This window comes from Pholcus phalangioides, unplaced genomic scaffold (genome assembly GCF_987345545.1).
Source record: "Pholcus phalangioides strain wild (caught in Gottingen) unplaced genomic scaffold, Ppha-v1.0 ptg000008l_1, whole genome shotgun sequence".
Taxonomy (NCBI): domain Eukaryota; kingdom Metazoa; phylum Arthropoda; class Arachnida; order Araneae; family Pholcidae; genus Pholcus; species Pholcus phalangioides.
Window position 1 is genome coordinate 36,832,908 of NW_028301601.1, and position 23,587 is coordinate 36,856,494.

At 37.6% G+C, this 23,587-nt stretch overlaps 1 protein-coding gene across 1 annotated transcript; it reads left to right on the forward strand.

The window, feature by feature from the left end:
• Window positions 1-12,129: 12,129 nt before the first annotated feature.
• Window positions 12,130-20,049, forward strand: LOC149084229 (amine sulfotransferase-like). Its single transcript, XM_089234579.1, has 3 exons — window positions 12,130-12,239; window positions 15,186-15,831; window positions 17,704-20,049. Exons 2-3 carry the CDS (start codon window positions 15,204-15,206, stop codon window positions 17,970-17,972), a joined length of 897 nt encoding a protein of 298 aa, XP_089090705.1. The 5' UTR covers window positions 12,130-12,239; window positions 15,186-15,203; the 3' UTR covers window positions 17,973-20,049.
• The last annotated feature ends 3,538 nt before the right edge of the window (window positions 20,050-23,587 follow it).

The following is a 23,587-nucleotide window of genomic DNA, read 5'->3' on the forward strand; positions in this document are numbered from 1 at the left end:
CCAGACAAAATCTCTACCCTTGCGGGACCTATTTTCGGTACTTCCTCTGCTGACCCCTCCCAATTTATCCCAATCCCAACAATTTCTAACAAAAAAAATTATTTTGGCGTGGTTTCGGATTTGGCAAAAAAATCGGATTTGGCGCCACCTAGAGTCGCGCTCCGTGCAGCCGCGCTTGAATTACGGTATAAAATTCAGACTACAATCTCGGTATTCAAATATAATAATCGGTGCCAATAAATTCGACATAATTGAAGGATTCGTTACAAATGATTACTACCACGCGAAATTATTAAATTAATCCAAAAATTCAGACTTACCATCGACAACGTTATTTTTCACACTGTAACGATATCCTTCTTCATCGCCGACGCTACCACAGCCTATCTGAAACAACTGGAAAAGCAACATACAGCCCACTGCTATCTTGTTGAATTGGGTGAATCTTTTCGCCGCTGAATCATTCATCGTTTGTGTGATTTTTACTAGTAAGAATAAAAAATTAAAACGGGGCATATAATAAACGGGCAAACGTTTGTTACTCTGTGAGTAGCGTCTCAATAAAACCTAAGGTCTCTAAAGCCGGGTTCACATCCGTAGAGTTCAACCTAATTTTTATGGCGTGACTGTACAAAATCGGCAGAAACTAAATAAGTGGAATAAATTATTTGAGGACTTGTGTATAAATCCTTGTTGAAGACTTGAGAGAAATAATTTACGGACCGGGAAAAGGTAAAAAAAGTGGGAAAGATAAATTGCGGACCCGTAATAAACTAAATAAATGAAATAAATAGTTTGAGGAGAAAAAAGATAAATAAGTAAGAGAAATAATTTCAGAACTGGAAAAAAAAAAAATATATATATATATATATATATAGAAAAATGTAACATTATGAACATTTAATTTTTGTCGAAACTCACCAATACCAGCACCATAGTCTGCAGTGTAGGGAAAAAACATTGTTAAAGTTCCATTTTTTTATATAGGAAAACCTAAAAACAAATTAAAATTATGTCAACTGGAAAGAGAAAGCAAAATATACGAACAATGAAAATTTCAAAAAGAAATTAATCGAAGAATTCAAAAATGAAAAATTCAAATAAGAATTCAAAAATGAAAAAAGTTATAGCCAATGTCTAGGGTTCTCAACAAGACGAAACACCCTAACATTGGCTTGACGAAGAACGTTTCTGAGAGCATTTCTTGGCCTCCATAGCCTAAATAGATGCTCAATCCCCCGACGTTCTGCTGTAGTACCAGAATTCAAAAATCAAAAGAAAATGCCAAGCAAATGTTTTTGTCAAGTTGAAGAAAAAAGCGAAGTTGCAGTTAATTTAAAAATATATAAAATAGATGCAGAAGGTGCAGTGTACCATGTGCAAGGCCCAAGTATAGCGGTTATTTTTGAAGCGAACTGTTATAGTGGTGTGAGGAAGAAACGTGTTACATATTAAGATTTTTTTGAGATTATTAAATGCATTTTGAAAATCGTTGGCATTATTACAGATATGTTTGACGCTAGAAATTTGAGAAAGTACAATATTTTTGAAAACCTTTTTGCTGATATTTGAATTGTGATTGGTTAGAAAATTGACTTTGAAATTAGTCTTTTCTCTTTTGTCGTGGATACCAGTTAAGGCCATATTGTTAGCAATGTTTACGTCAAGGAAATCAAGCTGATTTCCTTTCTTCATTTCGATTCTTTTAAAATTAAATGAATTGATTGAATGAAATGATTTTAAATTGCTTCATAATATTCTCAAAGAAATTGACAACAGCAAATCCGGCATTATCATCAATAATAATGTCAAAGTTTTGGAACTTCTCAAAACAGATAAAATTAGATCAATTGAGATGATTTTGATTTGATGATTTTGATGATTTGATTTCGAAAATATTTTCACTAGCACTCCACATAATGAGATCCTTAGCATCTGTGAATTTCTCTACAACAACTTTGAACATAAAAATGGAAAAACACGAATGGTTGAATGTTGCAAAATTTTGTATTTTTGAGAACTAAATCTTTTTAATTGTATTTGTTTATATAAACAAACCACAGGGATTCCTATGGGGGACTTGTTTTTCTAGTGCTTTTTCAAATATTTTCTTGCATTATTTTGAAAACAAAAATTTAATTTCTCTTAATATTACTGGTTTCAGATACATTAATGATTTAATAATCTTCAACTACAACAACTTTCACGAAATCAGCCAGCAAGTCTATCCTAGCACATTGAATCTTAAAAAAAACTAATCACAACAATAATCAAGCTTATTTCTGTTACTTAAACATTGCTAACAATATGGCCTTAACTGGTATCCACGACAAAAGAGAAAAGACTAATTTCAAAGTCAATTTTCTAACCAATCACAATTCAAATATCAGCAAAAAGGTTTTCAAAAATATTGTACTTTCTCAAATTTCTAGCGTCAAACATATCTGTAATAATGCCAACGATTTTCAAAATGCATTTAATAATCTCAAAAAAATCTTAATATGTAACACGTTTCTTCCTCACACCACTATAACAGTTCGCTTTAAAAATAACGCAATAGTTAATTCCAGACGACGCCGGACATCGGATGAGTTTGGCGCCGAAAAAAAAGTCGCCAAACATCGCCAATCTCTTGATTATACAGCACCTGTTCCGAAATGTAAATAAATGAGAACAATAATTTGAGGACTAGAAAATAAGTGGGTGAAAAATAATTTTGAGATTGGAAAAGGAACAGGGGGAAAAAAACAAAAAAACAGGAAAAATAATTTGAGGACCGGAAACAATTGAGTAAATGAGATAAGTATTTTGAGGACACGGAAAAAATAAGTAAATAGGCGAAGCACCAGGACCAGATGATATCTACCCCAAGGTCCTCAAGGAATGTGCTAATGAATTGTTGGGGCCAGTCGCAGATATACAGAAGTAGTGTTGCTGAGGGTATCGTCCCAAGGGATTGGAAACTTGCTAATGTTGTTCCGATATTTAAGAAGGGTATTAGAGAAGCTGTGTCCAATTATCGTCCAGTGAGTTTGACGAGCTCCCTCTCGAAAATTTTGGAAATTATCATCAAAAGGCAGTTTGTGAAGTGGATAGACGAGAATAATGTATTGTCGGATAATCAGCATGGGTTCAGGAAGGGAAAGTCATGTGTAACGGGGAATTCTCTGGTTGGACAGGCGTCACAAGTGGAGTTCCTCAAGGAAGTGTCCTTGGTCCCACATTTTTTTCACTTTTTATCGATAAACTCGATCAGGGTATCGATGGGATTACTAGCAAATTCGCAGATGATGTGAAGCTAATGGGGGTAATCGGGAATCAAAACGATAGGGAGTTGCTCCAGACCAACTTAAACAGGATTGCAGCATGGGCAAATGAATGGAGCATGACGTTTAGCGTTGATAAGTGCATGGTCGCTCATTTTGGTTCGAACAACCCACGGTTCTCTTACGAGTTGAATGGTTTCACTATCCCGGATGTAACTAGGGTCACCGATTTGGGAATTCTCATTGACGAGCGGCTTAGGTTTTCTGAACATTGTTCAGCGATGGTCAAAAAATCGAATAGAATGCTTGGTCTCATTTTCAAAAAGGTCTCTTCGCGTTCTCCTAAAGTCATTCTTCCGCTTTTTCGAGGCTTAGTTCGTCCTGGACTAGAGTATGCTGTAAGGTTTTGGAGACCATACCTGCAGAGGAACATAGACTTGGTTGAAGGGGAGCAGATAAGAGATACGCGTGTCCTTATTGGCACACGGGGCTTGAGTTATGAAGAGAGACTTCATTTTTTGAATATGTTTACATTGGATGAACGCAGGTGTCGTGGAGATATGATCGAAGTGTTCAAAATTTTCAATGGGATGGATAGGATGGACCATGAACTTTTAGTACACCGCCAATCGACTACTTTTACAAGGGGACACGAGTATTGATTGGTGAGGGACAATGCAAGGCTGTGGTGTCGCAGGGAATTTTTCTCTAATAGGGTTGTTAATAAATGGAATAGCTTACCCCCGGAGGTAGTAAATTGTAACACAATTGACACGTTTAAAAAGAAATACGATAAACATGTTGGGGTAAATCGAGAAGCTATCCATTCTTAGAATAAGACAACCATAAGTATTCTTTATGGGCATTGTATAATATTTTATCACGTGTATATATTGTTTATAATTTGTGTTAATTGCATTTTTAATTGGGTTGCTGTATTTTTGAAATATATGACATCTATATTTTTATGGGCATCCTTTTCTCAGCCACCTCGTTGGGCATTTATTTTGCCTGTTGTGGCGTTGTATTTATATTTGTAAATAATATTCGGAGATCTCCTGAGAGTGTCAAGTCGAAAATAAAAATGCATATAAAGACAAAGGCGTACGCTGGGTGGGTGGGGGGGGAGGGCTCACCCAATAATTTTCGGACCAGGCAGAAACTAAATGGGTGTGATCAAATCCCCCCTCTTCCCTGTTCAGTGAAAAACTGATTTGTAATCAATCGGAAGACACAAATTCGATACTCACCATCAGCTTCATCCTTAGATCGACGAAGTGGGAGCATAATCCCGAGCAGTGCAGTATTTATCATGCAACGGAAATTGCGATTGGGTAATCGAATATTTTGAACGGATGGTTAATCCGCTTGACAAAATTAGATTAAAATCTAATTTGCAAACTTTTCGGGTTTACAAATGGGAAAAACTTCCTCTTTTTCGTTCCTTCCTCCACAAAATAGTGAACATTTATTTCTGTTTCCGGCATGAAAGATAAGAAATTATGGTAATTGATGGCTTATAAACTATATCGATCTCTTCGTTTTTTGCCTATTGTTTTTCTCTCCTATTTGAGTTGGAGATAATTGTGTTTTCCAAGGATTAGCATGGTTTCATTTTTATTTTCTCAGTATGATTTTTTCTTAACTTCCCCTATTTCTTTAATCTACCCGTAAATTATTTTTGCTTCGGGACCAAAAAACGCGTGTTTATAATTTTTTTATTTTTCATTGATTTCAATGAAAAAATTGTTTATTTTTAGTTGAACTCACTTCAAACGACATCGAAGATTCCACGAAAGTTTGTCGCTATAACCGAGTTTGATATTTTTAAGACATTTTCTGACGAAAAAACTAATCGAAGGCAATCAAATACAGTAAAACCCCTCTTTTGGGAGAAACAGACGGGACAAAAAAATTTGTCCGTAAAAGACGAGTGACCATAAATGAGGAGGTTGTAATTGCAGATCTTAAAAAAATAGACAAATTACTATTCGCCCGTAAAAAAACTGTGACAACAACTTAGGCGTGACTGCTGTTATTGTGCTGTGCTTGAAGGTGAATAATCGCTAGACATTCTAGGAGCTTATCTTTCCCATCTATATGTGTCAGACACAGAAATGAGCTGACCAAATCACAAATGGATGGAGACACAAATGGTGTTCGACACCTACGAATGGGTTGTGTCAACACCAGCTTCAGTCAGGGGCGTAGCCAGAAATTTCGTTCGGGAGTGGGGGAGAGGACCAAAGTGATACAACTATTGATTTGGCCATCTTTTTCCCTTTTTTCGGCCATTTTCTCACATTTCGGGGGGACCACCAGACCCCAAGTCTACCCTGGCTACGCCCTTGCCTTCAGTTGACCAAAGCTTTATGGCATTAGTAGACTAAAGCTGGTGTTTTGTGCATGATGTAAAATAAAATATGATCTTAAGCACCCCATTTTCCCGTAAAATCTTATTTATTCAATTTTGAAGCTGTTCGTATCAGCTTTCGGTCAGTTTTTGTCTTTTTTATAACGCTCTTTGGTATTTTAAAAGACATTGTTAAATTCTGGGCATGTCCTGGAACGAAATAGACGATTTCCCATAGAAACCGATGGGAAATCGCGTTTCGGCTAACAAACGTGATTCCGGAACGAATCATCTTCGTTAGCCGAGATATCACTGTATCCTCTGATGAGAAACACGATATTAAAGTGGAAATTCACAGGAATATGTTTTCTGAAAGTCTTGCGTTTGTGGAAACGCCAATAGGAAAAGAGCCGTCGTGTAGTGAGATAACGATTACGCTGTCCTGAAGGGCGTCATAAATAGGGTTATGAGATAATATATCTTTTCGCCTGGAAGTGCGTCTTCGGGATTTGCAAGTCTAAAAAGCCGTGAAATCTGATGGAGAAAGAATATTATCGACCGTGGCCTTGACCAATATTTCAACACGTGTATTGATTTACAAAAGATTCACGAAAGGCTATGAATCACATGACAAAGAAAATTTTCCCCCACACCTCCTTCTCTCACCAAAAAAAATATTCTTCTTTTTATTTTTAAACTGCCAGTTTCATCAGCACAATTCATCAGAATTTCTGATTTAGCACCACTTTTACTGCCATATGGATTTTAATATTTTCAGCGTACTTTTAGTTAACCATCCGCCCGTCGTTGTTACATACAGATTTATGTAAGGGATCATTCAAGTATTACGTCAGCATCGAGGGGAGGGGGTTTCGGATTTGCTGACTTTTGATGACAAACTTTTGCATGATAAATGTCTCTTTTTTTCCCCCTCCGATTTACGTTACGGGAAACTACGAGAGGGGCTTTTGGATACGTTGAGTTACAGCGTTATGTGTTAGTGAAAAAAATTTTGGAATATTTTTTCTATTCATCCAAAAAAGAAGAAAAAAAACTAAGCCATGATGAAAATTTTAGTGCCGATCATTTTTTTTTTTTTTTTTTTTTTGGCAATTGATTGATTCTTTTCTTTTAATTTATCGTTGAATTTTCGCTCTCCCCCCATATCCATGTAGTTGTGTACATAATGACCATATGACCGGTATTTCCCAGAACACATTCCCGTATTGTCATCTATTTTTATCAGATCGTGGCCCGCCGCTCTGTCTCAATGAAGAGATATAGCAGGTGATCAAAGAAGACCCGCGCGCGCGATACCATACTGTAGAACCCCTTAATACACGTATATGAAGTCGTCTTCATATGGCGGGACTAACGAGAAAGAGAGAGTACTTTCTCTCTACAGCGCAATGCATGAACGAGGTGGCTTTAAAATTGGCGCTTAGCATTGGCGAAAGACGATATGTTGGTTGGCGACAACATATTTTACCTCTCTCTCTCTCTCTCTCTCTGTGTGTGTGTGTGTGTGTGGCTACGTTTAACAATATATTCTTTACTTTTATCTGGAATTCTCGATCGCAATTGGTGTAGTGGAGTCAACAAGCCAACGAGGGAAGACGCGTTGTCCAGGACCTGGCCTCGTGTGTTGCAGGACCTGGCTACGGCGGAGGCCCACCCGAGCCAATGAGGGAAAACGTGGTTCAGGACCTGGAGCTTGACCACAGAGAAAAACAAAGGGGTCAAGCTCAATAAAGCTAAAAAATACATCAGAAGAGCTCATCGGAATAAATTGTATATTGTATAATAGAAATATTTAAATCTGTATATACTTTTTTTTTAATGTGTTTTTATATTCAGTGTTCATGTATTTTATATTTTTATATGCATAATAAAGCACCCGACATCACCCAGCCCCCTCATCCGGGGCAATGGCTAAAATTGACAATGGTCGATAGAGCCTGGGCGGTGCACGGAATGAAATGAAAATGAAATGAATTGGTGTAGTGGTTAACGTGACTCTAGCATCGAAGGCTGTGGGTTCGAATCCCACTCACATTAGCTGTCACTGAGTGGTATTCTCAAACCTCTCCTTCAACATTACAAAGGCTGTGCCAAAATGCGCACTTACCCCGGGTGACCAAGCATCTAGTTGCGGCCCAGATACCACTGTGGGCTTAACTCCGTGTGGCCCGCAAATGACTTAGCCCCGACCGCCCGGACGTCACTTCGCTCATTCGGCCGTTAAGAGGGGCCCCTGTCCCCAGACTGAAAATATCAACTCAGTTTTCACCTCAACCGGAAATATAGCAAAACTGATAAATTCAAACAGGATGTTCCAAAAACCGACAGCGGGTAGTACTATTTAAAAATAAAAAAATCTGAGAAGGCTTTTAAGGGAATCGAACCCACAACCATCATTGCTCTAATCCCATGTTCTAACCATTGATCCGATTGCGAATGTGGAGTGTGCATAAAATTAGGTATATCTATCAGTAAACGTCACCAGGAAATATATTGGCGCCAACCAACAGTCTCCAGAAAAACGCGCGCCAATCACTATGTCCAGCATGTGCATTACATTGAAGAAGAGCGTTATTCACTAATAATCTTCTGTTTATTAACATTTAAATTAACACATAATTGTCACATTAATCTTATCCGCAATCATAGCTTATTAACGTAGTTGACAGTGATAGTTTTTAGATTCAATTCGTATAGAGATAGTCTTCGTCATTGCGATACACGTTTTGAACTAAATGCGTAACAGTTTCTTCTTTTTCTTATCGTCGACCCCCTATTTTTTCTTTTTTCTACTCGCCTACGCGTTTTGTGCACACGGCGCGTCTTCCGTCATCAATCAGCGGGGGTCGCCGCAGTACCCCAACCCTAGGAAGAGTGTACTTGAAAGCGAACTGGTAACCGAATCATAACATAACGTCAGTACATCATAACTGGTAGTTTTTTCCGGTTTTTCCTGGGCCTCCTGTGATTGAATAGCAGGAATCGATGAAAGCTGCGTTGTTGCTTGCTTCTGCAGATTCGCCGTTTAGAAAAAAGGCAGGTTTGACCCAATCGATGGAAACGATGATGTCTTTACCATTTTTATGGATTTTGAAAGTTTTATCACTTCTGTCCACAACTGAAAACGGCCCATCATACGGTGGTCGGGGTGGGGCTCGAACTGCGTCATGCCTAGCTGCTGCATGAACTGAGTTCTTGGTGAACTAAAACCTTCGGCTGTCCGTGACATCCTGTTTGAGTTGGCGATAATCTTTTCATGGTATGTCGAACTCTGGAGTAGTTATGTCACTAGATGTTTCGTCAAATAATTCTCCTGGAAGACGAATTGTTTGTCCATACACCAGTTCACTCGGTGTAGCCTGTAGATCTACTTTGTAAGTACATCGCAGTCCCAGTGGGATGGTTAGAAGTGTTTCGCTCCACCGCTCCGTCAAGTGAGCTTTTAGCGAGAACTTGAGCGTTCGATGCCAGTTCTCAATGAGACCATTTGCTTGAGGGTGGAAAGCAGTGCTGTGTATATATGTTTAATGCCTAATAGTATGGCGATGATAGGAAAAGGCTTGATTCAAATTGCCGTCCCTGATCGGTGGTGATGACAGCTGGGATGCCGAAACGAGATAGATATCTAAGAGCAGTATAGTTCTTCGGCCATTGTTAGTGCCTCTATGTTTGATAAAGGTTCTGTCTCTACCTACGTAGTGAATCTATCGGTCATTGTCAAACAGTATGTGTTATTGTTTGTAGTAGGCAGAGGGCCTATTAAATCAATTTGAATGTGATGAAAACATGAATTGCTGACTGATATTTGTAACTGGGCTTTTCGTATGTTTGACTATTTTTGACCTTTGGCAAAGTATGCATGATCTTGCCCACTTATTACAATCAGAGTTTATTTTTGGCCAAATAAACCTGTCTGTGGTGAGTTTAATTGCAGCTTTAGTGCCCAAGTGCGCCAAATTGTGCAAGGAAGTGAAAATGCTGTATCTCCAGGACTATGGTATGAATGGACAAATTTTGCCTGTAGAAATGTCACAATATAATTTGACAGAGCTATCATGAAGTTTTAACTCTTTCAAGTTTAATGATGAATGTTCGTCAGCTAATAGTGATAACAGTTCCTTGTCAGCAAGTTGTGCCTTTGCCATACTTTTGTAATCTATTGGATTTGGACATGTTATGGCATCGGCTCTAGAGAAAGTATCGGCAGGGATATTTTCTATTCCTTTGACATATCTAATATCAGTTGGAAACTGGCCTATATAGTCTAATTGATGCAATTGTCGGGGAGAACATCGTCATTCTTCTGCGAGAAAGCAAAAACGAGCGATCTATGATCTGTATATAGCACAAAATTATGCATTTCGACCATGAAACGAAAGTGTTTGATCGCCGCATAGGCAGCTAGTAACTCTGTCATAAGTTGAGTTTTTTTTCTGTGTCTGAGAGTTTGCGGGAAAAGAAACCTAGAGGTTCTAAGCGTGTTGAAGTGCACGGCAGCACCTATGGCGAAATCAGATGCATCAACATACAATGCCAACTTTGCATCGGGAGAAGGATGGTGAAGTAGGGTCGCCTCGACTAGCTGTTGTTTGAATTCTTCAAAAGCTTTCGAGGACTCTGGCGTCCAAATTATTTCTATTTTACCAGACATTTTGTGCCTTGTAAATGTGTACATAATAATGCTTGAGAAAATGCTGCATGTGGAATGTTGCTACGGTAATAATTCAATAAGCCTAAATATCGTCTTAAGACGGCGATAGTTTTGGGACGCTCGAATTTAAGAATGGCCTCAACTCTGTCTGGGAGAGGTTTGATACCTTTGTCACTCACCAGATACGCCAAGAAAGGAAGTTCTTTGGCTTCCAGAATACATTTGTCTACATTAATCCTGATATCATACTCGGAGAGCCGTTTCCACACCATGTGAAGATGTTTAACATGCTCATTTTCTGAGCATTTGATCAGAATATCGTCGAAGTAAGCAAAAGCGAAATCGAAGCCATACAAAACTTCGTGTATAAAGCATTGAAATGTCTGAGCAGCGCTCGATAGTCCAAAGAGCATATATAAAAACTCAAAAAGACCAAATGGTGTTGTAATGGCCGTCTTCGGCACGTCATCTGGATGAATAGGTATTTGATGGTATGCCCTAGTCAAATCAATTTTTGAGAATATATTTTTGTCAAATAATGTATGGGAAAAATCTTGTATGTGAGGTAGTGGATAACGGTCCTTTTGTGTTTATTTATTTAAAGCACGATAGTCGCCCTTAGGACGGAAATCCCCATTAGGTTTTGGGATCATATGAAGAGGATTAGACCAATTAGATTTGCTGGGTCTGCAAATTCTTCGTTCAAGCATAATCCGAAATCTCTTTTTGCAACCTCCAGTTGCTTGGGATTTAAATGCCGGGGCCGAGCGAAAACAGGTTGTCCTTTTGTAATGATTCTGTGTATCGTGTTGTGTTTCGCATTAGGTGAGAATGAATATGGCCAGAGGGTTTCTTTGTATTTGTAGAAAATGTCTTTGAACTTTTCATCAGTGGCTATGATTGTAATGCTCATCTCAGGACTGTTGATAGTAGAATATTTGCTAGATAATCAAGTTAAAGGATCCCTGAGGCAAGAGTTTTTCAAATCGATCAACAGTCCATAATGTTTCAAAAAATCAGCACCTATGATAGGTTTGCAAACGTTAGCTATGATGAATGGCCACCGGAATTCACGATGTAAATTAGGGCTGACTGAAATGGTCTTGGTGCCAAAAGTTTTTAATGGGGCTGTTTTTTAGCGGAATATAAATGTTAAGGATGATGGTGCTGCAAATGGCATGCCAGAGGCAAAACGCAAACGTCGCAACCGCTGTCAATCAAATAATGACGATGTGAATGAATGAATGAATGAATGAATGAATGAATGAATGAATGAATGAATGAATGAATGAATGAATGAATGAATGAATGGGCGGCTAGAGGAATTGAATTTGAAATCACACTTTCTCTTGGGTTTAGTTTCCCTGACGGTTTTAGTTACATGGTTGAAGGCATTTATAGGCTTTATCAGCGAAATTGAAGTGGTGCCAGCATATACCTTCTGGTAGCGAGCGCCTCGGACTCTGTGATCGCTGTCAGTTGGTCAGAATGGTCACGATTACATCATTTTGGCCGTCTCCGTCTATCGCTTGAGAGACGTTGTACCTGCTCAGTTAGTGCCGCAATTTGAGTGCGCAAGTCTGTTAGTTCTGTGTTTTGTGTTGTTGTATAACTTTTTCTACGTCTTCGATTATTGATTAAGAGTTAGAATGGGACGATACGAAATACTTTGGAAACACCGAAGATCTGGAATTGATAATGCGACAAGGAAGAGATGCAACTCAATCAATCATTGAACTTCAGATCAGAAAATCAGTTCAAGGACACAATGGCTAATATCTTAAATAAGAGATAATGGAAAGTCCAATCACGAAAGCGGACGACGTAAATAAATTAATCTCTAATGTTCGAATCGGTATTTTTTCTAGAAACACTATAGAAAAGAACAATCACCAGAAAGGCAACGTGAGGGGGAAAAAAACATTAATCACCAACTAATCCCACATAGGTAAGTTTTGTTTGCTAATTTTAGGAATTCTTCGAAACACTCTATAAAAAGCTTCTTGCATTGGAATACCGATGTTGCTAGTGACATTTACTGATTGTAATTATGTTAAAAGCCTTTAACGGCAATTTCAAATCCCTAAACCTCCCTTCAAAATGCCATATCTTGTTTAATGAAGTAGGCTTTCATTACGAAAGGATTTCTTCCGATTTGCAGCAGATGCAAACTAAGGGGGAAAAGGAAAAATTTTCCTTTGAGAAATCAACTTTACAAAATATCTGGGCTTGTCACTGTGACGAATAAAAGGCTTTTATGAAGACGAGATATCTCGTCAATACCGCTTAAAGGGTTAAGGCTTTGATTCTCAATTTTTTTTTCAAGTTAGTAAACACTAAAATCTGACTTTTCCTTGAGCAGAACACTTACAATGCAACATGAGCTTTAGTTCAACAGCGATGGTTCCCCCAAAACCTGGAGCTCTCGGATGAGAGGAGCCAGCAAATGGACCCTTCCTCTGACAACCATCGTGACGTAACTTGCTTGGTTTTCCTATTATCGTTGCGTCTAATATATGACGTCATTGTTCATAGCAATAGGGCAAGGGTGCTTAATTTTTAGGGCAACGTGGGCCACTTCGTTGGTTTGAAACCATGTGGCAGAACACTTAAATGTTCTGTAAATGGGCCACGGGACACTCAAATGATCCGTAAATGTGTCTCAGTCCACTCAATTGATTTGGAACTGCACCGCGGATAACTTTGGTGATCTGTAAATGTGCTGCAAATTACTTGAGTGATACGTAAATGTGCCGCGGCCCACTTGAATGATGGGGAAACCGCATCCCAAGTAACTTTAGTGATTTGAGAATGTGCCTGGAGAAAGTCACTTCATTTTAACAAAATTAGGTTTGGTTGTCGCGTGCCACATCAGACAACTTTGAGGGCCATATTTGGGGCCCGCAGGTCATCGATTAAGTATGTAGGAATCACGGCGTATTAACTCAGCGTTACCACAAAAATAGCTAAAAAGTTTAATTGTCATTTGAGTTTGCTGATTATTATCTCATACAGGGGTTTTTTTTTTTTGCATTGTATTGATTTGGCTTTCGCAACCACTTTTAATTTTGTATTTGATTTTTATCGCGAAACATTTGAAGTGGCTCCACGGAGCACCAGTGTTCTGAGGGTGGAGAACAACTGTTTTAAGGCACCTATATAGGGTATTCGTAGGAGCTCTACCTCACGTATCATATGAAGTAGTACGTGTTAAGCAGTCGGCTACCACAGTTACTTTATCCCATATGCACCGCGTAAATATTTCGCTGAGGAACTTTTAATGAATTGGTGCATATTGTCGAAAAGTGCCGTGTTAAGTGTTCTGTACCTAACGCCAAGTATGTATCGGAGAAATGCCTGTTATGTTTGTTCCAGAAGTGCTGTCATCTGTTTGAAAAGTGTTGTCATCTTTCTCCCGGAATCGAAAATGAACAATTTGCCATATTACTTTGCCTGTTCTGTTATACGTGAATATTTCTAAAATGTCGTAGACCTGATTGCTCACCCTGTGGAGAAACTTTTTTTTTAAATAGGAGATCTCTGCTCGCATTCTTGTCTTGATTTTGAAAAACCACAAAAACCAACTTCAGCCAACCACCACTATGCTGTCAGTGTTAGCAGTCGATAAGAAGATAATTTTTAGTTATATATGAAATATTTTTTAATTAGTTTGCCGATTCATGCTCGCCTGGTTATCGTGATAGTCTCGAACGAATCGGGTTCGATCCACGGCTCAGTGCTGGTCGGCTGAAGATGGGTCTTCCGATTTCGAGGAGCAGATCAAACTGATCTATATTTTTAAAAAAAAAAATCTACCCACAGAAAATAGAGCATAGGCAGACACTCAATACAGTTATTAGAATCTCAATTCAAATACACTCAAATATCACTTCCAATTTGAAAAGTAGATGGAAGCACTGGAAACATGTAACAAGTGCAACTCAATGAGTATATACCGAAGTACACACGGCCAATGTCCAAAATGTGGGATTTTACCGTGCTCTATATATCAGTCCATATATATCGATCCCTATGATTCAGGGTCATCACCGCGTTGGCGTATTTTTTGTGATAATTATGGGTATTTTTATAATTGGCCCCAGCTATGGCAACCCTAACGATCAAAAGAATCTGAATATCGATATGTTAGTAATTCGTGTATAGGGCTATATATGAATCCACAAAAAAAGGGCCGGCCAAAGCCCAGCGAAAACCCGAAATTGGGACATTGTCCGAACCAACTTGAGGATTTGGCAGCAACATATACAGACTCACAAACACTATTCGAAATTCACCAATTCGTTGGAAATTTCTCGGAGGAACATTTTAGAACGAAAAAAATGTATGAGGTTTATAGAATCCATCCTATAGCCCAAGTGGTGCCACTTTTTCATCTGGCGGTCGAAAACTGAACTATTTTTTATTACATAAATCTCTCTCCCATGGTCTCATTAAGATATCCTGAAAATTTGGCTGCATTCGGATGAGTCGGTTTTTGACAAAAACTACTGAGATACGGAAACTTTAATTATAAAACACCCTGTAGAATAAATATTAGTGGATTTTTCTGCTTTTCCATGAAAAAGGGATAATCACGATAGTTTTAAGCACTTTACCCTATGCATGATTGTCGCTGACTAACTGAAGTCCTGACTGATGGATGGTACTTGCTTTATAAGAGAAGTCACATTCATATCATACACACCTATGAGACTTCGAATAATACATGCTCCTGCTTGATTATACATATTCAGTGTTCTTGTCTACATATTCTTTGTTCAGTTCTGCAACAGAGAATCAGATATACCTTTTCATCTGTTTTAATAAATACACTCGAATGGGTTTCGTCTGAAATAAACATATAACATACGTATCTTTCGTACTATATATTTAGTTTGTGAACAGCGACGCCATGAATACCGAGAAGGCTTTTGTCATCCCGTACAAACTGTTCCGAGGAGCCAGAGTTCCATTCACTGCCAACGAGAAGCGCCTGGAAGCAGCTGTGTCTTTCGTGCCCAAACAAACCGACGTATTGATTAACACTTACCCAAAATGCGGTACGACCTGGGTGCAGCACATCGTCTATCTCATAATGAACGACGGGCATCCTCCCACTGATGTCACGGACGTCTTGAATAAAATACCATTCCCTGAACAAGATGGATTCTCTGGAGACGACTTCTTGGCCGTCAAGTACCACCTCCCTTACTACCTGGTTCCGCATTCGAATTCGGCAAAATACATCGTCATCTTTAGGAACCCGATGGACGCATGCGTTTCTTATTACCATTTCTTGAACGGGATTCCAAACTACGACATCCCGAATTTCGACTACTTCTTCGAGGCTTTCATAAATGGGCAGTTGCCATACGGAGATTACTTCGACTATGTGGTGTCCTGGTACCAGCACAGAAACGACGAAAACGTTCTATTCCTGACCTACGAGAGCATGAAAGAGAATCACGAGAAAGCTGTGAAAGATATCGCCAGGTTCTTGGACAGGACTTCTTTACTGCAGGACCCTCGTTTCATCACAGGTATGTCAAAATTACACCACTTTTCCAACTTTTCTTTAAAGTCCTTTATATATAGGATGTTGCATTTCTCCAGGGAACACGCTCTATTTACATGATTTGCGTAGATTTGAATAGATGTAAATGATAGATGAAAATGTTATTTCTTGTTTACCAACTTCCTTTTCTATTATTGTCGAGGAATGCACAGCAATGTCTCCTCTACACATGGCATTTCCCTTCAAAATGCAAGGGTTAACAATCGTCCTACCTTGGATTGTTAACAAGTATGAAATGTGTACCTCAGTGCCGTCTCAACGCATGGGTCCACCGGGGCACGGCCTTCAAGAGAAGAGGGACCTTACAAAAGTGATAACCGACTGAAATGTTCTAGAATTGATCTGGTAGGGTCTCAGAAAAATCACTTGGTCCGGAGGCCCTTAAGACGGCCCTGGTGTACCTTTGAGTCATTCTGCTGGTAATTTATAGAAACTTTTCACGAACAGCTCACAAGTAAAAATCGAATGTTTAAGAATTGCTTGGAAGCATCAATGCCGAAACGAGCTGAAAATAAATATAAAATGTCTGTAGTTGAAAATATAAGAAACTCGTTTCGCTTTTTTCGGAGCAACACTGCTAAATAAAGGGTTTGGGGTCATTCAAGTATTACGTCAGCATCGAGGGGGAGAGGGGGTTTCTGATTTGCTGACATGGGGGGAAGGGGGTTTGAAGGTTGCTTACGTCACCAACAACCTTTTTTTGAAGATATGAAATATTTTAATAAGCTGTTGACGAAATTTTGCTGACAAGGGGGCATTGTTTAGCTGACTTTTGCTGACAGGGGGGGGGTGAAAAATGGCTAAAATTTTGCTGATGTAATACTTGAATGGCCCCTTAAAGCTTCCCTTCGAATAGAAACTGAGCCTGACAGCCATCGTTTAGTGTAAATGTGAGACCGTCTACCTTTCGGGGTGGAAGGGAACTTGCTTTTGCGAGTATACAGATCACTTTAAAATTTCATTCAGAAAAAATTTCGTTCGATGCTTCCTAATTCAGAATACAAATGGTAGCACTTCACGAAACGTGTAAATTTCACAGGCATTCTTCATAATAATCATCTACACGTTAGTTACACAGAATTTTCCGGCATGCGCCAATTCATTAGACATTGAATGTCGTTTCTCAAATTTTGTTTCTTCTGAATTGAAGGAAGATATTTCCTGATTCTGCAATAAATTACCCCAGGGCCGTCTTAACGCATGGGCCTTCTCGGGCGCATAGGGGCATTCTACGATAATGGGATCAGTTGCTATATGATAAATAGCAGATGCCGCTTGAGCAAAAATGCTTCGTTTTTCGGAAATTCGCGACGAGGGCCACACAATTTTAGCCTCTATGTCTAATTAAGTCACTCTTTCGATCGTTTACGTGCTCAGCTTTCAAACCCCCAGGTCACTGTTTTCGTCTCTCGCTCACCGTATGGTCACTCACATGCTTGCACACTCTATAGATTAGTAATTCAAGTCGTCTGGATTTTTAAAATGACACTATCTCGTTAAAATTCAAAACAACGACTATCAGTAACAAGAAAGTTTTCTTCTTTGGAAGTTTTCCGAGTTCCCGAATTTTTAAGGGTTCCGTGGCGTTTTGATCATGCGGAACCCCAGAAAAGCTGTCACGGAACAAGTTTTTCACGGAACACCAGTTGGAATCCCGGGCGTTAGACTAGGCAAGTCCGATGTCAAGTGACATAAGTCCATTCTTGTTTTTGGATGGCTATATATTTCCTCGTGGTGCTAAACTAGAGTTTGGTGCGGTTAGTGAAGCTACCATTTGACCATAAAACAGCAGAACAAAGATAGGAATATTTAAAAACAGTTTTTTTTTCCGTTGCAGATGTCATTCGTTATTCTAGCATAAGTTACATGCGCTCCATCGTAGACGGCACAGATATTTTGAGCTCCTACTTGAAAGTCCATCAGAAAAGCTACGAAAGAAGAACCGAACTTTCAACAGCGGATAGAAAGAGGCCATCTATGATCCGGAAAGGTTGTGTCGGAGACTGGAAGAATCATTTCAGCCTCGAGCAAGAGCAGAGAATGAAACAAAAGATAAAGGACCGATTGAAACACACGAGCTTATTATGTAAATGGGATAAACTGTAGAAAAGGGGAAAAGAAAGCGTTGAAAGAAATTTCACAATTACAAGAGATAAATTTTACAAGAAATATTTGGAAAAATTGGAGAGGAAAAAATTTTCAATTTAATAATTAATCCGTGGCGTGTAAAAATGCTGCCAATATATATGTACATTCATAAAGATGGGAAAAATATTTTTCCTCCTTGTGTGTGTGGCTGTTAAAAATAAATAAAAACCTATTGAGAAAAATCCTTCAGAAAAGTTGGAAATGCCAACCCTATATATGCAAGGATACATTTGTATTTGGTTATTATTGAATTAGAGCTAGAAGGACACATTTTTCAAGTAATCAAGAGTCGACTATAATCCATGCTGATAAATGTATGAACTCAAATTAACCCTTACAGCACCAATGACGAGATCTCGTCCAACTCTATCCGCTTTCCGCTTTATTCCGGCAATCACGAAACAGCACGACTCTTTAAAACCCTCCCATTTCGGAAATCCCGAGCCTAGATACTGCGTTGAAGTTGTTTTTGCAGTCAAACATGTTTTCCATTCCTTCCTCCAACCTGCCCATCCAATTCCAGTGGGCGAAGTCAGCTTTTATTCAAAGTCTGACAACAGGGATATAGACGATATCTTTCTTTTCCCTTCGAGGTAGTACAGGATTATGCGCACTGCATAAACAACAGAAAAATAGTTTTTCTCTTGTTTTATTATTTTCGGTATTGGGGGATGGGGAAGTTCGCGCAATCGGAAAAATATATTCTTGAAAATTGAAGTTTTTAGTTGCTCTGTACAGGCTCAGGCCTCTAGACGACAAACATTGAGATTTGACTGTTTTATGTGTTAATATTTAACTTTGAAAACAAATAAATTTGAAATAATAAAAATAGTTGGCATTTTCCACTATGGCAGTTATAATGCTGATCAAGAACATTGTAAAAAATGCTTAAAGGGTCAAGTCCCATTTATGTCTCAAGCTAAGGCACCTTAACACAATTTCCAGGAGCTCTTCACGTTTTAGTGAGTGCACTCAATTGAAGTGGAGGTAGGGGAAGGAATGAAAGTAAACACTGAACAGTTTGTGTCCAATTTTTAGTGCTCTACTATTTTCATAGTACAGCGCCAGCTATGCATGAAATTTTGAACTATTTTATCCTAATAAAATGAAGTTCTTATCCGTGACTAGCAACTTACTGCCAATCAGTCTCATGAACCAATTGGTTGATTTTACATAAACTTTTGAATCACGTCATGGATGGCAGTGTCTTATTAATTTTCAAAATTTCATATATCATTCCTTATCTTAGAGTAGAGGTTCTCAACCACAGACCCCTTGAGATTTAAAGAGGACCGTGAGCATGGATGAGAAAACAATTAACTCATTGCTTTTACATTGTCATATACTGATTATTATTTAGTAAATGGTCAGTGGCCTTTATTTTATTAGCACAAGGGGTCAGGCGAAGTAAAGTGTCAGAGGAACACAGAAGTTAAGAACCCTTGTAGTAGAGAAAGTGAGAGATGTTATTTGTGTGGTTAAGATGTTAATTTTCTTGTACGTGGGCTGACCTCATCAAAGAAAGACATTCTGGTTATTAAGGGCTCACATAAGCTTTGAAAAGAAAAGTTTGTCGTCTCTGCCAGAAATCGAACCCTGTCCTCTTGCACGCCAACCAATATACCACAGAGAAAACAGGGTCCAATTCTTAGCAGAGACAAAACAATCTTTTATATATATTTTTCCAAAGTTCATTTCAATATTAATGTCCAATATAGTATTGTTAATTATGTCAGTATTCTTTACAATACAACATTTTACAGTGCTATCAAACCTGAATTAAATGCTATAATGTGCTATAAACCTGCCAAGTCTATGGCAATAAATATAGTTAAATCTCCCCCAAGAACCACCTTTCAACAGAGATTTTTCCTCCTGATGTTAGTTTAATTGTATTAAGGTGCCACTTGTCCGGAGAGTGGTTTTAGAGAGGGTTCTGCGTATCAGCTGTGCAATAAAATGCAATAGAAGCAAATTGAAAAAAGAATATTTTTTTTAATTTCATAATGCAAAATAAAACAATCTTTGAATCCTCGTACAGATTTTTTTTTCAACAGCCTCATCCCTTTACATATATTACATATGGAAGAGAAGAGGAAAACAAAAAGCTTGTATTTACAAATGACTAAAAGTTGAAAGTTCACATTTTTTTTTACAATACACCATATCCGAATTCATTGTTTTTAGGAATCAAGACACTGCATAATAATCAACAAAAACAAAGGCTCTCGCAGCAAAATGAAAAACAGAAATACAGTGTACCCCCCCCCCAGACATCACAAAAAAAATTAATGTTTAACATGATGGACTTCCTCTACAGAGACTGAGAGAGGAAGACTACATGAGAATGATGGACTTCCTCTACAGAGGGGAAGAAATTCTATAAGTAAGGGCACTTGCACATTAATTTAGCGAGAAAACTATAGCAGAAAAATTTGATGATCTTAGCATACCTTGATTGCCTACACAAACCCTGTGTTTTGTACTGACATGGTATGGTCATTCCTAACAATAATAAAACCTGTCCGGGACTGTTTAAAAAATATTATAATTAATCCCCTTTTTCTATTGATTCATTCACAGTACTTCACAATGACAACTATTGTTTTCAAATCATCCAAAAATTCTAACTGCCGAAAAATCGAGATACGAAGTCACTACATCAACAGTGCTACCAACAAATATACAGAAGGAATATATGATAATTTAAGGATTCTATTATGCAGATAGAGCACCAAAAATACAGACTATAAAATTATCTTGTAAAAAGCAATCTTTTTCAACTGAAAAACTTTCAACAATTAAATCTTCATGACACCAAAACCTCAATATAAAAATTGACTGCCCTAATCCCCAGATTCGCCAAATTTAAAGTGCAATCATGATCTAGTCTTTAATTATATTCACCAAGCTTGCATTATCCTAAAATGCCCAGGAGCAGTGGAAACAGTTAACACTTGTAAAATAGGTGGGGTTATTGAAATAAATGGAAAAAATATAAATTAAAAAAATCCACAGAAAAAAAAAACAAACTTGAAACATCATTCCATAGTTCATGAAATAACAGCCAAATGGGGAGGGGGGATTAATACCAGAGATACTTGGATTGGCAAAAAAGAAAACTCTTATTTTTGCAAAATGAATCAGATTAAAGTATGTGAAGGCACAAGAACATGATCATATTGTATCAAGTGCCTTTTACAACAAAATCTCAAATACTGTAATATTACAGTGAAACCTCGCTACAACAATACCAAATATAATGATAAATCCTTATACAATAACATTTTGTAAACGTTGTTTGGAATCTAAGTATAAAAAATTAATTTTGTCTGTGTTTATGTTCTCTATACAAATCTACAATTTTAGATCGATCGTCACCAAATTTTGCACATATACCAAATGGGACCCGACTTGAACGATAGGCTACTTTAAAATTTTGTCAGAGCAGGGCAAATGCCCAAATGGGCAAAAAAATATTGGGCAACAATGGTTTTCGGGCCTCAACAATCACTTTCGGAACGTTTACTTTGGTTACTTTATCTTTATCTGAAACCGACTATAGCTCAGACCTAAAAAAAATAAAATAAGATAAAATAAGCGGTCAACATCAGTTACTAGGATCAAATCAAGACTTATCTATTTCAGTTGCAAGAGAGGTATTCCCGTAACTATCGGACCACTTTACTTTGGTTACTGTGGTTCCCTAGCAATTGACTGTGTTTCATTCATCAACTAATCAATGACAATTTTTTTGCTACAATTACTTTTAATGCATTTCGTGGTGGTACTAACAATGTCAATTCAGAAGAGATGCCTACAACAGCATAAATTTGGTGGTACATGATAATAACACTATCTCTCAATATTACGGTAACCCTTCTCAATGATATTTTTTCTTGGTTTGTGTTGTGTTATATGGAGGTTTCACTGTATGTGGGAAATATAGTGAAAAAACTAGACAAATATACATAAAAGTTTTCATGTATTTTCAAATTTTTTTAACGCTGAAAATTTTAAACAAACAAGAGCAACTCGGGCATGCTTTCACATACGCTAGAAAACTGAATGTCAACAGTGTTTATCAACCAATTCCACCACGTTCCTGAACGAACATCGATCAAGTCTAAATTCAATAATAAAAAAATTAACATAAAAGTTTAAAAACAATGCTGCAAGGTTTTAAAACTACTTTTTCCTCTGATATAATTTTAGGGAAAATTTGAGTACATAGAACTTATCGTTGCTTTTGAAAGCATCAGCACCATTTTGGTCATTTTGGCCTACAAAAAATACTAGCCACTCAATCATTCATTACCATCTCTTTCTAGGGAGGATAAATCAGACGAGAAATGGGGGGGGGGCACATAATGGTATTACATACTAAATCAACCTGTTACACCACAAAATTCTATTAAGATACATTTTAAAGTATCAAAATCACAAATAACAGCAGCCATGGCCCAAAAAAAGAGAGATTATCACAAAGAACTTTGTCACACATAACACAAATATACACATAAAACACTTTCTCATTTTTTGTCTTGATATCTCATACGTCTGTATAACATTTGTTAATTATTCAACATAAACTATTGTTTACTCAATTTTCACCTGAACTGCAAAATATTGTTGTGGGAAGAATAAACTTACAACTTCTAAATTTAGCACTGCTTCATCCAACTACTATTACTTGTACAGGCAAGGCTCATATTACTTTTATTTTGTTCAATATCGATTAGACATTATTTCAAATATAAAGAAATCGCCCTAAAAATTTTTCCTTGAGCTATAAATGATATGAAGTACAATGTTGTTAAAAGAATCATCATCATCTCTTCCAACACTGAACAGCAAATTTAGATTCCCTTATATGTAAATAAATATTGCACAGCTTTTCCTTCCTACTTCTTTTTTTCATTCCACCAAACCAGATTTTGACATCCAAATATGCAAGTCTCAACTCTGAATCCAAATAAATATCTCATCCTAATAATGAATCTAATAATGGTTACTTATTTACAGTTTTGTTTGGTCCAGCAATGATCTACTCCACAATATAAAATCATAGATTACTATGTTTACTTACTATACAAAAAAGTTGTTTCCAAACTTTGGGAATGGGAGGATTCAATGACATTAATTGCATAATTAATGCATAAAATGGGCTGTTTCCTATTTGACGGTTAAAACCTCTGTTAGAAGACCTTTCAAAGTAGCTCACTTAAACAGGAAAGTTATACTATTTGATTGCCAACCATGATCCTATCAACAGACATGCTTTGTAAACATTATAATGACACAAAATTTGAAAAATTAAAAGATTTAACATGCATTTACAATGATACCTAAATGTATGAATTTTTTGGCTAGCAAAGATATTTTTCATGATATTTTTACCTCACCTAACAAACTTTTCAGTTAGCATGAATGCACATGCTCACATCACACTGCAGCAGCGTGAGCTGAAGTTTTGCATAATCATCATCATAATTATTGTCACTTGAGCCTGATTTATTTATATTTGTTTACACACTTCTATTTCTTTTACAGAGGTCTTTTGAACCATTTTA